This window comes from Garra rufa, chromosome 2 (assembly GCF_049309525.1).
Source record: "Garra rufa chromosome 2, GarRuf1.0, whole genome shotgun sequence".
NCBI lineage: Eukaryota > Metazoa > Chordata > Actinopteri > Cypriniformes > Cyprinidae > Garra > Garra rufa.
Window position 1 is genome coordinate 23452786 of NC_133362.1, and position 19991 is coordinate 23472776.

At 33.6% G+C, this 19991-nt stretch overlaps 1 protein-coding gene across 1 annotated transcript in view; it reads left to right on the plus strand.

Annotated features, from left to right (window-relative positions):
* The window catches only part of kcnq5a (potassium voltage-gated channel, KQT-like subfamily, member 5a), a 159748-nt gene that overhangs the window by 122352 nt on the left and 17405 nt on the right, over positions 1–19991 (plus strand). Inside the window, exons 5-10 of the mRNA XM_073833919.1 lie at positions 1417–1592; positions 3145–3270; positions 5012–5122; positions 7153–7248; positions 11707–11795; positions 15374–15400. Of these exons, the coding sequence (XP_073690020.1) occupies positions 1417–1592; positions 3145–3270; positions 5012–5122; positions 7153–7248; positions 11707–11795; positions 15374–15400 (625 nt within the window). The remainder of the gene's footprint in view (positions 1–1416; positions 1593–3144; positions 3271–5011; positions 5123–7152; positions 7249–11706; positions 11796–15373; positions 15401–19991) is intronic.

Consider the following 19991-nt stretch of genomic DNA (forward strand, 5'->3'; position numbering starts at 1 on the left):
AAATGACATCTGGTGTCTGTATAATTTTTGATTTGTCTGTAACAACTATTAAATAATTTCAGTAATTAAAATTGTTTAAAAAACTAATCATTAGAGAAAAATTCTGGAAAATCAAACAAATTTTAGGCTTCTCAAAAGTGACCTGATTTAGCTTAATTAACCTTGTTAATTGAAGAAAATAAATAAATAACAAAGATTTTTTACAAACGTTTTTGAATGAAGGCTGTATTTATTTTATTAAAAGTAGAATAAAGACATCATACTATATTATTACAATTTAAAACATTTTTTTTTTATTTCAGTATATTTTAAAATCTAATGTTTTCCTGTAATGGCAAAGCTGAATTTTCAGCATCCATTACCCCAGTCCTTCAGGAAATTATTTGAATAATTAACATTAAAATGTGACAAAATGTCAATATCAATATTAACATACAGTATCTTACTGACCAAATATTGAACTGTGGTCTAAAAAAATCTTTTATACTGGATACTGCATATAGTTTGTAGCTTTAAACAAGGACATGTAAGTGCTGTCATACATGAAAACCAATAGAATATTTAAAACCTTGAGCTGAAAGTTGGTTATAAAACATTTTTATTAAGATTATAATTCAAATGTACAAATAGCTTTTTTACAATGTTCCAAAACATTAAGAAAAAAACAGGGCAAATTGTGCCCTTCAGGAAATTTTTCAATTCCCACATTGTAGTATGGCTTTTGTTCACAAGGACCATAAATCTGCAGCCTTCATTTCCATCTGCTTGTGTTCTTTAATGTTCCATTTTCACCTTGTAGCAACCTTCTAAGATTGTGAGATTCGAATTTCAAATAACAGACTTTTAGGAGGCCACCTTTGGCATGTGTGACACGAGAGCATTTTTATTTCAAACCTCAAGTGTAACGTTCAGCAGGAAAATATGACGGAGGTGATTTGAGTAAAGAACAATATTATCCCTGGTTAAGACACGCTGGGAGCTGGAGAGGTTTTTCTGTGTGCAGCGAAGGATTAGATATGCTGTTCTGTAAGGCTGTGGCTTCTCTGCTCTCTCTTGGCCCCTGTCTCTGTCTCTGATCTCAGGGAGAAAGACACAACAGACAAGTGAAACAGCCTATTTTTTTTAAATCTCTCTTCCTGATGTCTTATAGAACAACAGAAAGCTTTAGTTTAGGTAGATGGGCTCCGGTGCTCTTGAAATGGCTGGGTGGTCTTAGTCCTTGTTGAAGTTGGCTGAGTGATGCCAAAGTTAAGTATATTGTGATACTGTGAGATAAAGAGGACTATGAGTCACTGATTCCATCTCCTAAATGACTAACTGCTATAATTATTTTTAATAAGTCAATCATAGTATTTCTATTGCTCTGTTGGTGTAAACATGTACAAATGATCCATGTCTCCTGTGTTTGTGTTTCAGACATTATTGTGCTCATTGCATCCATCGCAGTGGTTTCAGCTGGTAGCCAGGGCAATATCTTTGCCACGTCTGCACTTCGCAGTCTGCGTTTTTTGCAGATCCTGCGCATGGTGCGTATGGACAGGCGAGGCGGTACCTGGAAACTGCTTGGATCTGTAGTCTACGCTCACAGCAAGGTATGCTGAATGCTATTTAATGGCAAAAATGAGTTAAATGAGCTCAGGTCATGACATTGCGTGTGAGTTTTCTTGTCGAGGCAGACATGTGACCCCACAATCAACCTCTTTTTCCAGCACCGCTTGGACTGAAACTCCATCCACGGGCTGCAGCCAAACCACACGCTTCCTCAGTCCTCAGTTACCCACCATTTAGTGGAGAGATTAGGGGTCCCCGCAATGAATCATTGTGGTCGATATAATAGCAGAGTTACTTATTTCTATCTCCTTTCAGGCTTAAGCGTTTACATTTTCCTGACATCCCTGATCAAGCTGAAAAAAAACAGCTTAAACCAGCCCGCTCGTCTTTGTTAGTTTAGTCTGGTTTAGCTGGTTTCCTCCTTGCCAGCTGATTTAGCTTGTTAACAAGCTGATCTCTCAACCGTGACAACCTCTTAAAAATAAAAAAAAAATAGGAGAAAGTTTTAGATTCTAAAACATTTTATTAAGATTGTATTTCAAAATAAGTATATCTGCAAAATCTTAAGTATTTTACCAAAATAAAGAGAATCATACAAAATGCATGTTGCTTTTCACATAAGATATTTCACATAAAAGAAATGTACATATAGTCCACAAGAGAAAATAATAAATGAATTTATAAAAATGACCTGTTCAAAAGTTATACATTTGATGTGTTCTTTCAGGTCTTTCAGGTTTTTAGCATTTTTGTGTATTTGAACCATTTCCAACAATGACTGTATGATTTTGAGATCCATCTTTTCACACTGAGCACAACTGAGGGACTCATATGCAACTATTACAGAAGGTTCAAATGCTCACTGATGTTTCAAATGGAAACACAATGCATTAAGCTTTTTGAATTTGAATTTCAGGGTAAATTGAACTTATTTTATCTTCTGGGAAACATGTAAGTATCTTTTGTAGCTTCTGAAGGGTAGTACTAAATGAAAAAATATGATATTTAGACAAAATAAGAAAAATGTACACATCTTCATTCTGTTCAAAAGTTTACACCCCTGGCCTTAATGCATCTTGTTTCCTTCTGAAGCATCAGTGAGCATTTGAATCTTCTGTGATGTGTATTAGTTGTCTTTAGTGTAAAAATGTGGATCTCAAAATCATACAATCATTGTTGGAAAGGGTTCAAATACACAAAAATACTGAAAAACCAAAGAATTATTGGGACCTGAAAGATCTTTCTGAAGAACAGCAGGAAGTTTAACTGTTCAGGACAAACAATGGACTCAACTATTACTAAACAAAAAAAAAAAAAAAAAAAAAAAAGCACAGCTGTGGATCATTCAGGTAACAACACAGTATTAAGAATCAAGCGTATGTAAACTTTTGAACATGGTCATTTTTATAAATTCAGCTATTATTTTCTCTTGTGGACTATATGTAAACATCTTTTATGTGAAATATCTTATTCAGGTCTTATGCGTTTTGTATGATTCTTCTTATTTTAGTGAAATAATTAACATTATAATGGTAACTTTGACTTAACTATATGATTTTAATTTGTTGATGTTTTTTGTGATGTTTGATTCAGGAGCTTGTGACCGCCTGGTACATTGGCTTCTTGGTGCTGATCTTTTCTTCATTCTTGGTCTACTTGGTGGAGAAAGAATTTAACAAACAGTTTGCCACCTACGCTGATGCTCTTTGGTGGGGTACGGTAAGTCTACTTTAAATGCCTTCCTTAAACGTCATCCTTTTGCCCTTCCTTCCTCCTGTTTTCCTTTAAAAGGTCCACGGAAGTACTTTGAAACACGCAGCTTTAGTCCATGTGTTGATGTAATTTTAACTGAAGACACTCCCAAGCAGTCATATCAAACAGTCCCGCCTCCTTTTTCAAATAGCTAATAGCGTTTATATCACAGATTGGGCCAGAGCCATTGAGCTTGGTAAAGCTGCATTTAACAGCATATGCAAGCCACAATCTCATCCATATCTCTATAAAATGGCATTATACTGCGCCAATTTGCACATATGATCGCACATATTTTTCCCCAATGGAAAGCATATGTACACTGTCAGAATCATTTCTCATCCCCTTTATATTGCATTATGTGCCATTTACCATGCATAAAATACTTATTCTGTGACCATGCAAAAGATTTCAACCGCAGCTTCAGCGTATATATATAATGCAGGGAGCGGGATGCTTTGGATTCTAGAGAGCATTTGATTGGACAGAAAGTTTAATGAGAAGCTGAAATGCAGGGTGATGCATCATAATCATTGATCTATATTGGTGGAAGTTAAACACTGTAAGTTTTGAATGCTTATATCTTGTAAATGCAAATTTTGTCATCAATTTGGAGCACACTGATTTATAGATAATCTTAAGGCTAATATAACATAATCAATGATTTCATGAGGGCTTTAAATGTACACAAAACCCCCTTTTTAAGCATTTTTCACATCTATATACAATCTATATAAATTCCATCCCCTGCTGTCTGGTTTTAGGATGGTCATTTCATGCATTAATCAATAAGTGAGTTGCAACCCTAGGCCTTGACAGGTTTTAGTTGTTGTGGCACACACAGCAGGACTGGTCATGGTTTCTCACCAGCTGACTTAACAAATCAATGCATGTAATTTCCTGCTCCTACCAAGCACAAACGAGGAGATGTGAGGTCAGTTGAGGGTATGGTCTTCTGCTGTAGAGCTCAGATGCAGAGACAAACCAGCGGTGGGCCAATATTATGCTGCCACACGGTATTTACACTGGGTTGAGCCCAAGCCAGCGTCTGGAGCTGACAGGCAGGCTTCCGTGGAGGAAAACAGGAGAACGAGAGTCTGGCTTTGTGTGTGAGCTCCCACACTCCTAGTCTTTGCCTCATAGCACTGTGAAAGGCCGCAGTGCTCTTTGCATTTGACAAATCACTCACTTTTACTGGATGTGTTGAATTTGCTTTGGCCCGGCCTTTGTTTAAGTATCCCCTGCCTGCAAGAATCCAAAGCGCTCACTTATGAGTGTGGAAAGAGGTGCGAGATGTTAGACTGATTCTTTTTTTTGACAAGCCACCAAAGTATTTCTCTCGCTGAAAGATGGATCTAATACCGTGCATCTGTGTGGCCGTAACTTTAGAACCCAGATGGGTGTTTAACATGGCATAAATAGACAGAATTGAATGCATGTTTGAAGGCCTTTGAGTTTCCAATACACCGTAGCCAGGATTCAGTCATGTTTGGCTATCACGTAGATGCGATCAAAGTGTGTAGAGGTTACTGTTCCTCCTCCATACATGAGTGAAGGTGATATGTGGAGTGTTAAAGTACACTGCGGTCCTGCAACCAGACACATAATTCAATGCTGTCTGTCTGTGGGAAGTCTTTAGCAATATGACCCTAGTCTTTTAAACACATAAAACAGATTGACCCTTCATATTCCCACATATTCCCTTCAGATCACGCTCACCACCATTGGATACGGGGATAAAACTCCACAGACCTGGACCGGCCGGCTGTTGTCTGCAGGGTTTGCTTTGCTGGGCATCTCGTTCTTCGCTTTGCCTGCTGTGAGTAGATCCAACCTGATGTACTGCATGACTCACATTCAGTCATTGGAATAGAATGAGATAAATATTGCATTACATAATATTGGATTTATAAAAATAGAAGTTAAATTCTGTCTGCATTTACACAACCTCATGTTGTCTCAAACCTGTTGATGATTGCTTTCCTTTTATAAGCTGGTTCTTCCATATAAAACCTCATTAAAATAATCATGACCAGTGCACTAATTTCCAAGTCTAACATTCTTCAAAATATCATCTTTTGTGTTCAGCAGGAGAAAGAAACTCATACAGGTTTGGAACAACTATAGTTTGAATAAATGATGACAGACAAACAAATGAATTGTTTTAAGATCTAAGGCCTTGTTCAGACTGTCAGTCCAAACCTGATTTTTGTGCATATCTGAATCCAATTTAGATGATTGACTGTCCACATGTGTATCGCAACTGTTTACTGGGTATCATTGGTTTCAATGCCAATGGCATTGCATTTGTATTCCAACGCTAAAAACAACAATAACCAATACAGTTTGCAATACTGATGTTGTGTTACAGTATGGCAACATGTTGCCATCGTGATGGATTCTATTTCATCTTATGAGGCAGCGGCAGAAACTTTATTACTTGGCTTTATTCCACGCTGCCATCTCTACCAGTCTCAAAACTCAAAGAGATATGTATAGACCAATTTGGAGTAGACGTCACAGTAACGTCACTTGCAGCTGCGCGGGCATTGTGGTGGCAGAAAAACACGGGTAACAAGTGGATGGAAACTGGTAAAATCTATAGAATAAGAGAAAAAAATTATTTTTGTGCCTTTGGATGTCAGAATTGGAACGCAAATCATTTCTATAAAATACTGTCATCAAAGATGCCAACTGAAACTAAACGCAGACATTTAAAAGGACAGACTGGGATCAAACCTGCTATGATTACTCTACTTTTAAAACATGAATTTGATTTAAGCAATAGGTCTACATAATATTCACATTTGCAGTTCATAGGGGATTGTTTTAGCCCTACAGTTACAGCATGAAATACTATTTAAACTTATATTTTACATAACATTTACCTATTTTATCTCACAATTTTTCTTGCAAATGCAAGTTTATAGCTCCTAGTTCAGACTTTGTAACTTGATTTAACTAAACAATTGCGAGTTTGTCAATTCTGAGGAAAAAAAGCTAGAAGTGCAAAATAGAGGAAAAGCTGAGGGGAAAAAAGAGAATGATGATTGAATTTTTCAGAACTGTGAGATATAATCTCAGAATTGTGAGAGAAAAGAACGGATTTTGAAATATAAGCTCAAAATGACCATTTTTAATTATTTTATTCCATGGCTTCCATAGACTGCTACTGCCATTTTCTGCCACCAGATAGGCTCCGTCCACAAAAAATGTCATTACTCTTTGCAAACACTAAAATTTCTCTATGCTAGAGGTATATTGTCACAAGCTTGAATCTGTAAAGATGTTCAGCATATTATCTGTAAAAACGTCAAATGTGTTTGTTTTAGGTGGCGTACAAACATGAAAAAGCTGTGCTAAATCTGATGTGAGCGATTAGACTGAAATGGATTTCCTGAAACCAAACCACATATGAATGTAGCTTGAAATTGATTTGTAAAAATCAACTTTCATGTGATTTTTTTGCTGTTCACACATGCTAAAAATAATCGGATTCAAATCGGATATGTACAAAAATCGGCCTAGGTTAAGCATTAGGTTGACCCTTCCTATAATGATCTCACTTACAAGAGATGGGGGATTTGTGGTCTCATAGGAGAAAACTTGAAATCATTAAAACCATTTTTGTTAGCTGAGGCAGACTGTTTGTACTGTGATGATTTTTATGATGTGTATGAGAACGCACAGTATGTGTGGCTTTAAAGCCCCTCAGCGGCCTATCTGACTCATTCTCGTCAAGTGTTCTGTAACTCTCTGCTCACAAATGTGTCCTGCACACTCGCAGTCTCTCTGAACCTTAGTAATAGGGTGCGTTTGTGTTCTTTCTGTGGGTGGATGTGGGTGTAGGGTATTCTTGGCTCTGGCTTTGCTCTGAAGGTCCAAGAGCAGCACAGACAGAAGCACTTTGAAAAGAGGAGAAACCCAGCAGCCAGCCTCATCCAGGTAAACTCACCCTATCTCAAACACTCAATCAGTCACATTCGGAATGTAAGTAACTCAAAACATGCTGCTACATTAGCATTTAAAACAGATTAAGTATAAACATTTCAGTGCTACTGCATCCATGCTTGATGCTCAAATTCCTTCATGTTTCATAAATGCTGTTTTTTAAGGAACCAAATGATCAGATTCACTGCGATATACACATACACTGCACACAGTTACCATGTTAATATCAAACTACTTTTATACCTGCCAATTTTATAAAGGTACATTTGGAAGACAATGGCACTCAGAATTATTGGAGATAAATAAAACTGAAACTAAGAAAAAAAGAAAGAAAAAAATAAGTAAAATGTTACTTGAAATAAAATAAATATTACCTGAAATAAAATAATAACTTATTTTATTTTAGCTAGTTTCTTTAGCATTTTTTATTTAGTTTACCATAATGTACTAAAATAACTTTAACTAAAACTGAAATAAAAATAAATAAACACTATATAGACACATTTAAATATGACAACAAAATAATAAAAATGACAAAAATACATCAGCATTACTAAAATTTAATTGAAGTTCACATGAAAGTAGAAAATGTATATACAGTCAAATCAAAATTATTCATACACCAAATTACACTTTTGATTTTTTTTTTCTTATGGCTACAGGACACTATACTTTATTTATATATATATTATATATATAAGATGATATAAGGTCTTTGTGTAATTTGGAGTGACCACTCATAATGTGGTGCGACCAATAATAGCAATAAATGTATTGAATGAAAAAATAAATCTAATTTCTGTGCTTGAAATATGGATCACTGCTACAGTACGCTTAAGTGAATGGCATTTTTAAAAACATTTTTATCACTTTTATACAATTTACAGGAAAAATAATCTGCTAACTACATTTAAGAAGGCATCTCTGAAATTGTAGAACAAAAATATGAGATCATTATTTACAAAAAATCAAAAGAAATGCAAATACTTCATTTCTAAACACTTTAGTACTGAGAACATCTTAAAAAATGTTAAGCAGGTTAAGGAAATTAATTAATTTTAAAATAAATCTTGGTCGCACCATATGACATTTTTTAAGGATATGGTCAGTTCATCTAGATAAAAACACACTAAAATCACTTAATTTAAAATTTCAATATGAGTTTAAGAATCACAACATTCTAATGATTCTGATGATTATTCTAATTCTGAACAATTACAATAGATATTATTATTTAAATCTAATTCACAATAATAACCAAAATGATAACAGTAACACAATGATACTAAAACAACAGTGGTTTATGACAAAATAACAACAAAATTACTACAATTTTAACTAAAGTTGACATGAAAGTACAAAATATATATCAAAAATAAAATCGAATTCACAATATTAACAAAATGATAATATCTCAAAGATACCAAAACAATAGCGGCTTAAACTGAATAAACTTAATAATTGTAATACCAATACCAACATTTTTGAATCAAAACACAGTTAACTGTAAAATAAAATAACAAAAACACTTCATCAGTTTGCCTTTTTTTCAGTTAAAACATCTAAACATATTTTATTATATTTTAAACAATATTAATCTTAGTTAATGTCAGTTTCAGCATTTACTAATGCATTTATTAAAATCCAAGTTGTTTTTGTTAGTATTAGTTAACGCACTGAGAATTAACATAAACTAACAACGAAGGACTGTTATTTTTTGTATTTTCATTAAATAACATTAACAACGATGAATAAATACCGTAATAAATGTATAGTTCATTGTTTGTTAATGTTAGTTAAAATATTAACTAACAATAAGTAATGGAACCTTCTTGTAAAGTGTTACCCATATAAATGTATTATGCTTTATGTTTAGATATTATTTAGATCCAAAATATTGATTAAAAAGGATTGCCTTTGGAGTGAGCCATGTTCATTTTTTAATAAAAAAAAGTGAAAACGAACAATACTACGGGCATTGATTACATGAGGACTATTATCTTCCGTCCGAGCCAAAGGAAACACTTGCAGATATTTATGATGTGTTTCCACGGAAGGAATTCTGAGCAAGGGCCTCCTTGAGGACAATAGCTCTTCCTAATGGACAGTGCATCCTTCTCCTCTTGCAGGAGAAACAGATTTACTCCAGGAAAATGTGCACGCACACACAAACACACACACATCTTCAAAACATTGAGGTCCTGTAATATTATAGAAATGAGTTACTTCCTTTTGGCTGCTGTTGAAAACCCACAAGCAATTTCCCAACTATTTTAACCACCATGACCCCCTTTTCTTTCTCCAGGTTGTTTTCTGATATTGCAGACAGAGAAGGTCTCATATATTCACTGGTCCTTATGTTTATGTTGTCTCTCTTCCTGATCTGTCTTTAACTCTGTTTTTAATTTCCCTTCCTTTTTCCAAAGGCCTATCAGCGGGTATCCAACCATCCAGCTTTAATTACTCTTGTCAGTAATTGTGTATTTTAACCATGCTGTGTTGTTTAACATGTAATGTTGCAGGAACTGCATTGGTGCTTCATTTCTCATCATCTGTGCTCTTTCACCTCCCTTAAATCACTTCTGGTCTTCAGGAATATATATCCTAATTATGATCTGTGGAGTATGACTCTCAGCTATGCCTGGGTTCGGATTCTTTCCTGCATGTTACGATTGCCGTTTTCTCTTTACTGGCATTTTTGTATAGAATGATGGAAAATATGCCCTCCCTCCTCACTGCTGCGTCACGCAATTTAAGAGCTCCATCTTCAGTCTTTCATCCTTCTGTTTCTTTCTTAATGTTTTTAAAAGCAGTTTTACATCTTAATGCATAAAACCGTATCCATTATCACATTATTATAAGTCAACATGAAATGAAAATGACCCTGTTGACTCTCCTAATGCATGTACCTTATTGTGAATGATTCATTAATTTAATTTTAAATCAAAATGACTTGTTCTTCCCTAGTAATCACTTTCCATTTCTGCTGGTGTCACTTAGGTCATTCAGTACATTGGCTAATTTAGAAAAATACAATTAGGTTTTTTTTTTTTAGCAAATTCACATTTAAGTCTTGCTTCATTCTAGCATGCAAAGCTCCCTTTTTACAATCCAATCCATTCCCAAGGAATAAAATGCTGTTTTTTTTTTCATTGAGTAGACTTATATTATATATTATTATATATACAATCAAACCAAAATTAATTTAGACACCTTTAACATTTCTTACATTGTCACAGTTTATTCACTATAGTTTAGAAAATGATTATAAAATATAACAAGAACTCAGTTAAACTGTGTCAAAACAAATTCATCTTAATAATCACAAATGAATAACAGTCAAACCAAAAATTAGTCAGATACCTTCCAAATTTCTCACATTATCACAGATTATTCACTATAGTTTAGAAAATGGTAATAAAACATGACAAGAACGCAAGAGTAAAACTGTCTCAGAACAAATTAACTTCGATAGAAAGGTATGTAAATTATGGTCAGGTCAAAGTATCAAATCAAATTTTTGGTCCCAAATTTGTATCAATTTTACTGGTAGTTCACTGTATGAAGAGTTTTTGGCTATAATATGTCACAGTTTATTTTGCTATCCTCATTTACATAAATGAACTATCGTGTCCTGCATCCACTAGTAAAAAAGGTGTCTGACTAATTTTTGGTTTGACTGTACTTGCAAAATCAGTAGTTAAATGCAAGTTAAATGCATATATTAAAATATATGAGGCCACAACACTTATATTGCTTTTATTGTAAAATGTTCGTGCTTTATAAACACCTATTTGTATATAAGACGCTTTTCACTGGATAAATGCATTCTTCTTTTTATTCACCAAATCACTTTTAAGTCCTTTGGCTGTTTTGATGTTGTGTGTGCCATCCAAACATCAAGACATTTATTCAACACTGATCTGCTCTCATATTTGGACATGGTAGATGTGTGAAAAGCATTAAAATATTCTTGAATTGTGTACAGTGGAATCCAAAAGTCAATGGAATTTAAAGTATACTGTAATTAAAACCCACAAAAAATAAAGATTAACATTAAATATAAAAAAAATATTACTTGATGCTTTTCTCAGATCATGCTGGAAAACTTAATTACCAGGTTTTCCACAAACTTGTGAAGGTCATACAGCTCAACTGCTGCATTCATTTTTTTTTTTTAGCAAAACCAAATGCTAAGACATAATTAATTCAACTTCTTACTCACGTTGTTCTGCAGATAATCTAATCAGATAATAAGTATTTTTTTTCTGGAGCATTTTTTCCAGCATTGCTCAAAGCGTGTAACATTTTAAATGAAATGAAAGCAGCGGTTTGAAGAAATGTCTTGACTCTTGAGCCCAATCAATGATTCACCGGCTGTTCCCTCACCATGCTATTGTCTTTCTCCACCCATGTCCCCCTGTCTGTGTGTGTGTCTGTGTCCTGCACCAGGCTGCGTGGCGTCTCTACTCCACAGACCTCTCCAGAACATACCTGAGTGCCACATGGCTGTTCTATAAAAGTGTTCTCCCTCCTCAAAGGCATGTATCAATGCAGTGAACTGATGGAAGAGCGCTTACATGAACCGGTTGTTACTAATCTTTTTTTTTTCTTTTGTTGTTCTCCTTTTTTTCCAATCCCTGCTTTTTTCCTGGCCTTGTGTATTTCTCTTTTTATTTTCTACTCTCCTCATTTCCCTCCCTGTTTTCCTGGTTTTGTATATTCTGCACGTAGTGTGTGTGGCGTAGCTATGCGGCTGATGAGAACTCGGTTTCCATTGCTACCTGGAAGCCTCATTTGAAGGCGTTGCATACCTGCAGCCCTACAAAGTAGGTACAACTCTGGCAGCTGGTGTCGTATTTGGTGTCAGTGCTTCTGTAGCTCTCATTTTCCCACTTCCCTCAGCAAACAAACTCTGTTTTCCTTCAATCTGTCTTTTTCCTAAGCATAATCATCTCCTCTGTGCCCTACCGTAGTCTTGTTAGATGTCCACGCTTAGTTAAATCCTTATTAGGTCACTGAGAAAATGCATATGGTCAGATGCCAAAAGTACAGAAAAATTAGTATGGATACGAAGTCAAAATTGTGCTGTTAAACCTCAAAGTTTCTTGCCTAAAACATACATGCTTTGCTATTGAAGACCGTTTTTTCCATGGAATTACAAAATTATAATAATACAATTATCTTGATATTCTCCCAATTACTTTTTTCTCAGAAGTGCAAGTTTTATCTTGCAATGCAGACTTTTTTCAGAATTCCAGAATTTATATCTGCAGTTTCAACTTAATATTTTACACTTAAGACTTGCAAGTTTATATCTTAACATTTTGTCTTTTCAGAATTGTGACTTTTACAGAAGAGTTTACAGCTCACATTTCAGACTTTTTATAAAATTTCTCTTATAGTTTTTTATATCTTTTAAAGGCTACCTTATAATAATTGTGATAGTTGGGGTTAAAATCAGAATTCTGCTTTTCTTCTCACAAATATAAGTTTATATCTGCACTTTTAGTTTAACATTTTACACTTCTGATTTTTTTCAGAATTGGATGTTTATGTCTCAAAATTTAGTCTTTTCTTTTCAGAATTGTAAGGTTATATTTCACAGTTCTGTTTTTTTAAATATCTCTTGGAGTTTTTATATCTTTTAAGGGGCACCTCAAAATTGCTTTAATAATTGTGATTAAAATCAGAATTCTGATTTTATTTCTCACAAATACAAGTTTATTTAACATTTTACACTTTAGACTTTTTTTCAGAATTGCAAGGTTATATCTCAAAATTCATTTTTTTTATTTCAGAATTGTGAGCTTATATTTCACAGTTCTGATTTTTTTCCTCATAATTCTGACTTTACAGCTCACATTTCAGACCTTTTTTCAAATATCTCTTGGAGTTTATATCTCTTTTAAGGGGTACCTTAAAATTGTGAGATTTACACTGATATTTGTGATAAAATCAGAATTCTGATTTTATTTCTCACAGATATAAGTTTATATCTGCAATTCTAAGTTAATATTTTACATTTCAGAATTGCTATACCTCAAAATTCTTCTTTTTTTGGAGAATAAGCTTATATTTCACAATTCGGACTTCTTGCCTTATAGTTTATGTGACTTTACATTACAGACTTTTTAATATCTCTTAGAGTTTATATTTCTTTTAAAGGGTACCTCAAAATTGTGAGATTTACACTGAAAATTATTTATTATTTCTCACGAATATAAGTTTATATCTGAAATTGTAAGTTAATATTTTACACTTCAAATGTTTTTCCAGAATTGCAAGTTTATATCTCAAAATCCAGTCTTTTCTTTTCAGAATTGTGTGCTTATATTTCACAGTTCTGACTTTTCTCATCATAATTTTGACTTTTTTTTTTTACCTTTTACACTGATAATTTTGATAATTGTTTATTATAAACTCTTTTTGAGGAAAAAAAGTCTAAATTGCAAGTTAACTGCAAGAGATTTTTTTTTATTTATCTTGCAATTCAGACTTTCAGAATTGTGAATTTAAAACACACAATTCTGATTTTATTTCTCACAAATATAAGTTTATATCTGCAATTTTACACTTCCAGAAAAGTTTCTCAAAATCCTGTCTTTTTTTTTTTTTTTAGAATTGAGCTTATATTTCACAGTTCTGACATTTTTCCTCATATCTTCGAGTTTACAGCTCACATTTCAGACTTTTTAAAATATCTCTCAGAGTTTATCTCTTTTACACTGATAATTGTGATAAGGTCAGAATTGTTGATTAATAACTCGCAATTCTGAGAAAAAGGTCTAAATTACAAGTTTACTTAGTGATGTAAACTCAATTTTGTGAGAAATTTTATTCCATGGTGGAAATGGCTTTTAGAGATTGCTGCAATGAAAAAAAGGAGGATATAAAAAATAATAATTTATTAATAATAAAATAATTAATTATGTGATATAAACCCAACTATTCTAAAAGCTTAAATGTTGATTTATTTATTTTAAAAAAAGAAAAGTAAATTATTTGAAACTGTTAAACTTTTAATTTCAGAATCAGACCATTTTATAATTTTTTTGGTTCCTGGATCATTATTAATATAGACTAATGTGTTCACACTCAAATCAAGTTTATTTATTTTGAAGAATAGCTATAATTAGAACATATAGTTTTAGTTCAAAGACTGTGTTGGTAAACAACAGTAAACTGCAGTAAAGGCTAATTACATTTTACCATGAAATGCATTTTATTAACTGTGAGGGTAATTTGATTGGTTCTGTAGCTCTGTAAGATGAAATATTTGAGCCATTATGATCTGCAAAATATTTACTTTATACTTTGGAAGGCTAAATGAAATGTACAAGTAAAAGAGTGATTTTCCCTTGGAAATGTAAATCAGTAAGAGTACAAATATTCATTTTCAATAATAAGTTCCCCAAAATAATACATACTGACGTACAGTTACTGAAATATCTCACAACCCTGTGTATGGTGAGATTCAGGTTTTGACAGTGAACACAAGTCTTCTCTGTAACTAAAGCTTCAAAGTTTCAGTTTGGATGAGAGCCACAGACTCACACCTGCTTCCTTGTGTATATGCTGTGGCTAACTGAAATTTCCCTTACGTTGCCCAGAACAGATAAATCAAACTGAACAGAAGCCAGGACAGTTTGTGGACAGACACCTGAAGACAGACACATGACTAATGGGTGTACTGCTATATTCAGGCAATTCACCAATTCTGGAGTAATTACACACAGAGCAGCCCTCGATAACACAGCTGTCCCTCTTCTTCTAGCGCTCGTCTTAGTCAGCTTGACTGTGCATTGCTCATAGCTTGCATGCCTGCTTGTTTGCTGCCTGTTTATACTGTCTTAAAAAAAAGACTCTCCATTTCTTCCTACTCTTATGTGTGTGTGTGTGGTGAGGTGTGTTTGTTTAATTTTCTTTTTTTAACATTTAAACTATATTTTGTGTGACACAGAGTGAAATATATTAGTGTGTCATTGCTAAAATGAAACACTTAGTATATTTCAGAGGCATCTGTGTCTCTTCTGTAGTCTCCTTATTAGTTTCTGTCGTTCATGTCAAGTGTTAATATCCTGCCTCTTCTCTCTCTGTTTTTAACTAACACCTGAAGGAAAGACCAAGGGGAAACCATCAGCAGGTTTGTTGTTCTCGTATCTACATCATCCGATAGTGTCCGGAATGTTTTGCTTAATTAGTATCGATTGCGTTTTAGCTTCCAAGGCAGTAACAAAAATAGGAAGAAGAATTAAGTACATTCAGTCATGGCATGTTACATGTCTTGCTTTATTATTCATTTCCACAGATTTTTCATTTATTTATAGTAGTAGCTATAGTATTTAAGGTATGTACAGTCATCCGCTCATTATCACAGAGTAAGGATGATCAGAACCCCAACATATCTAAAATGTATAAATACATGGATATGAAATATTAATTAGAATTTTTTTTTTAGCAATTACTTGTGCATTATAATCAGTAAGATTTTTTAAGATAATAATATGTTTATTCCGCGTGGAAGCATTGATTAAATTGATTAAAAGTTACAGTAAAGACAATTGAATGTTTACATTTTTTAACTTTACATTCATCAAGAATCCTGAAAAATGTATGAGTTTCACAAACAAATTAAGTAGCACAACCATTTTCGAGTGTGATAATTATATTAATTGAGCCCCAATTATGTATTGTATAATATATAATATTATATATTCAGTTTATTAGAAAGGTAAAAGATTTTGTGACAATGAAGACTGGAGTAATGATGCTAAAAATGTAGCTTTTCCATCACATCCATTACAAATTACATTTAAAAATATATTAAAATAGAAAACTGTTTTTTTTATTTTACAGTATTACTATTATTTATAAAGCATTTTAAAATATTTTGAATTGTAAATATTATTATTATTTATTATATTATTAATGTAATATACAATTATATTAGTGATTTGACCTATATATTGAAATATATATTTACACTATCAGTCAAAAGTTTTTGAACAGTAAGATTTTTTATGTTTTTTAAAGATTTTTAATGTCTCTTTAAAGCAGTAAAGATCCAAAGATTAGCATTTATCTGAAATAAAGAGCTTTTGTAAAATTATATACTATACCATCCAAAAGCTTGGAGTCAGTATAAAATTAAATTGCATTAAATTAGCATTAAATTAATAAAAAGTGATAATAAAGACATTTATAATTTTACAAAGATTTCTACTTCAGATGAATGTTGTTCTTCTAAAAAACCAAAAAAAAAAAAAAAAAAACAGAATATTATTATATTATAATTATTATAAATATAATTTCTGAAGGATCATGTGACTGGAGTAATGATGCTAAAAATTCAGCTTTGAAATCACATGAATAAATTACATTTTAAAATATATTCAAATAGAAAACTGTTATTTTAAATAGTAAAAATATTTCAAGATTTTACTGTTTTTGCTGTACTTTGGATCAAATAAATGGTTTGGTGAGCAGAAGAGACTTCTTTAAAAACATAAAAATTCTTATTGTTCAAAACTTTTGACTGGTAGTCTATATACATGAATTAATATTAATGTATAACTACAAGCTAAAGTTCAATAACAAACTTTAAATGTTGGCTTGGAGAGCCAACCCGGGCAGCCTTGGGGCAAAAGAGGCAGAGCACTTGTGTGTCCGGTATTTTCGAGCTGCCCCGCTGCGCCATTGATATTTCATATTCTAATAAAAAAAGCATACTAGGCTATGGCAACAGGTTCAACAGAGTTGGCTAGCTGGATGTGAAAAAATTATTTGTATTGTTTTATATCCTTGTAATTGTTTTCCCTGTTTGCTATTTTCAAAGTTCTTTCACCTAAATGAAACACTGTAAATTGAGATCTTAAAGGATTGGTTATCCTGTGGCCCCTTCTTGTGGACATTACCATTATTGCCTTCATCTCTGAATCATATTAACAATGCATAGTTTTATTATATATTGATTCTTGTTAGAGCAATAAATAAATGCATACATAAATACATAAAAGAAGCCAAGACAAGAGAACAATTTTTTTATTTTTATGGAGTAACATTGAAGACAGAAAGCAGAATGCGGCCTCTTTAATGTTGAAATCCAAAATAATGATCCACATCCGATTTATTTTATCAACAGTTCATGTTCACTTGAGACATAGACAACTGTTTTCGATTATATTCGTTAAAGGGATAGTTCACCCAAAAATGAAAATTTGATCTTTATCTGCTTACCCCCAGGGCATCCAAGATGTAGGTGACTTTGTTTCCTCAGAAAAACACAAACGAAGATTTTTAACGAAAACCAGTGCAGTCTGCCAGCCAAATAATAGAGATGGATGGGCACCAAACCTTTAAAAGTAAACAAAAACATGCACAGACAAATCCAAATTACACCCTGCGGCTCGTGACGATACATTGATGTCGTAAGACACGAAACGATTGGTTTTTGTGAGAAACTGAACAGTATTTATATCATTTTTTACCTTTGATACACAGCTACGTTCAGTGATCTATAACGTTAGACCTTTTTCCTGAGTAAACGATGAGCGCCGCCATTACGAATTCTAACGTCAGATTGAATGCTTTTCTGTTCCGGTTTCCATAGGAACCCATTCAAATAGCGTCCATCTGTTTTTAATGTAGCTAACGTCCGCTGCTTCGTGTCATCTACACACTCATTAAAGTGAGGCACTGACAAATGACGGTCATTGCAACATTGCCAAGTGATGGCGCTATGGAGCCATGTGCTTTTTAAAAACATTTTAATAGGTTTAACATTAGTTTATTAGCTCGGAATATACCCTAATTTGACTAGAAACAATGCAGACCGGAAATGCAAAGCATTCTTTCAGTTAAAAGTCGGACTTACTTCCGTGTTCAGGAAAAACGTCTATAGTTCGCAGACTGAGAGCTCGAGCCGTGAAGCTCGTCTGTATAACTCACTCTGAAGACAGCGCTTTCAGATTGAAATAAAACGTCTCACAAACGCCAGAATTTACATCTTAATGTGTTCTAATGGGTGGATTGACTTAAATCGCTAGAATATTTAAATTTTAAAGCTGGTCAATTTCGTGCAAATTATGTAGTTTTGTGGGCACGTACACAGAATGTACGCGGTGAAGTAAAGGAAAGCTTTCGGTTTGAAATAAAACAGCTGCAAACAGGCGAATTTAGCTCTTGATGTGTTCTTATGGGTGGATGGAATGCAATCGCTGGAATATTATAATTTTAAGGGCGGTATAATGCGTGCAAATTAGTTTCGTGAGCACATACACAATGTACGTGCCGAAGGCTAAAGTGAAAGTAGGTAAGAGGTCATACCGCTCCTCCCTTCAGTGGAGTGGAATTGCTCCTTTAGAGGGGGCATTTTTTCTCAGCCTATGCAAGTTTATGGAAAATGTTTCATGTTCAAAAATTAATAATAAATAAACTATAAGTCTGATCAGTCTAAAAAGATATAGCAACAATCTCGTGGTCAGGGCCCAGGTCTCTGCCAAGTTTGGGGATTGTGGCATTAAAGCCCTAGGAGGAGTAGCGTTTGGAAAATTTCGGATCAGAAGAATAATAATAATATGTTTAAATAGAATAACAGTATGTTGGCTCTCCAAGCCAACATAAATATACTAGCTATTCTAAAGATAAAGCACAAAGTGTTTACATAAAGGCTTTAAATAGTTACCAGTAGCAGTATTTTGTTTTGGACAATAGACAAATATGCAGTTTAGTGGTTTTGTTTCACCACTGCATTGGCCATAATTGTCCAATCAGAGTCAAATATTTCTGAGAGCCATTTAGTAAAAGTCACAGAATAGTAGTTTAGCTGTGGAGCAGCTTCACTTGCTAAGAACATGTATTCATCTGTACCACTCCTTCTGTAATATCATACACTAGTACTTTGGCTTACTTTTCTCTGTGTGCCTACATGGACAGAAACGTGATGCACATTTTTCAATCAGAGATTGTTTATATTGACGATTAAATATTACTACAGCCAGGAGAAAGTAAAGATCACAGCATTAAAGGGTTTATATGTTTTTATCCTTCATCTTTTCCCCCTGATATCAACCCCCACCCTCTTCTAAACACCTTTCATCAATAGGTCTAGTAAGAAATAGTGACTTCAGACTTAGCTGTTGACATTTAGGTCTCTGCAAGTTTGTACACAGTACCGGACTATGTTTAGACATGGTGTAGTCAGATGTTTGCTGTCAGGCTGGTTACGTTTTATGTTTTATGTACCTCCATGTGATTTCAGCAGGGGTGGAGCTTATTGCTCAGTCCTTGTAAATAATGGCTGCACCCAAAGCTTTTTCTTATTTGAATCCTCACGCTTTCAATTAGTGCTGGAATTGGATGTTTGCATGGTTCATATTAAATATGTGAAGAGCTAAGCACCAGCACTCAGACTTAAATGAAGTAATTTACAGTTGGAAAAGCCCCTCAGTGTGTGGCAAATGTGCCATTAAATGTGATGGAAAATTAACCTTCAAATTGCAAAGGCATTACAGCAAACAGCTAAGCTGTGAATACTTTTTGCGTCGCTTGTGAAACCTTTTAAATGGACGAACATTAAGCTTTTAGTCTTTAAGAAAACATTAGGTATAATCCACAATCCACATAATCCATTTTATACTGGTTAGAGAGTGAAAGAAACTAAATATTTACAGAACGATAATTTATAATTAAACAGCAAGAAAGTTTGTTGGTTGTTAGACACGTTTTGTACACTG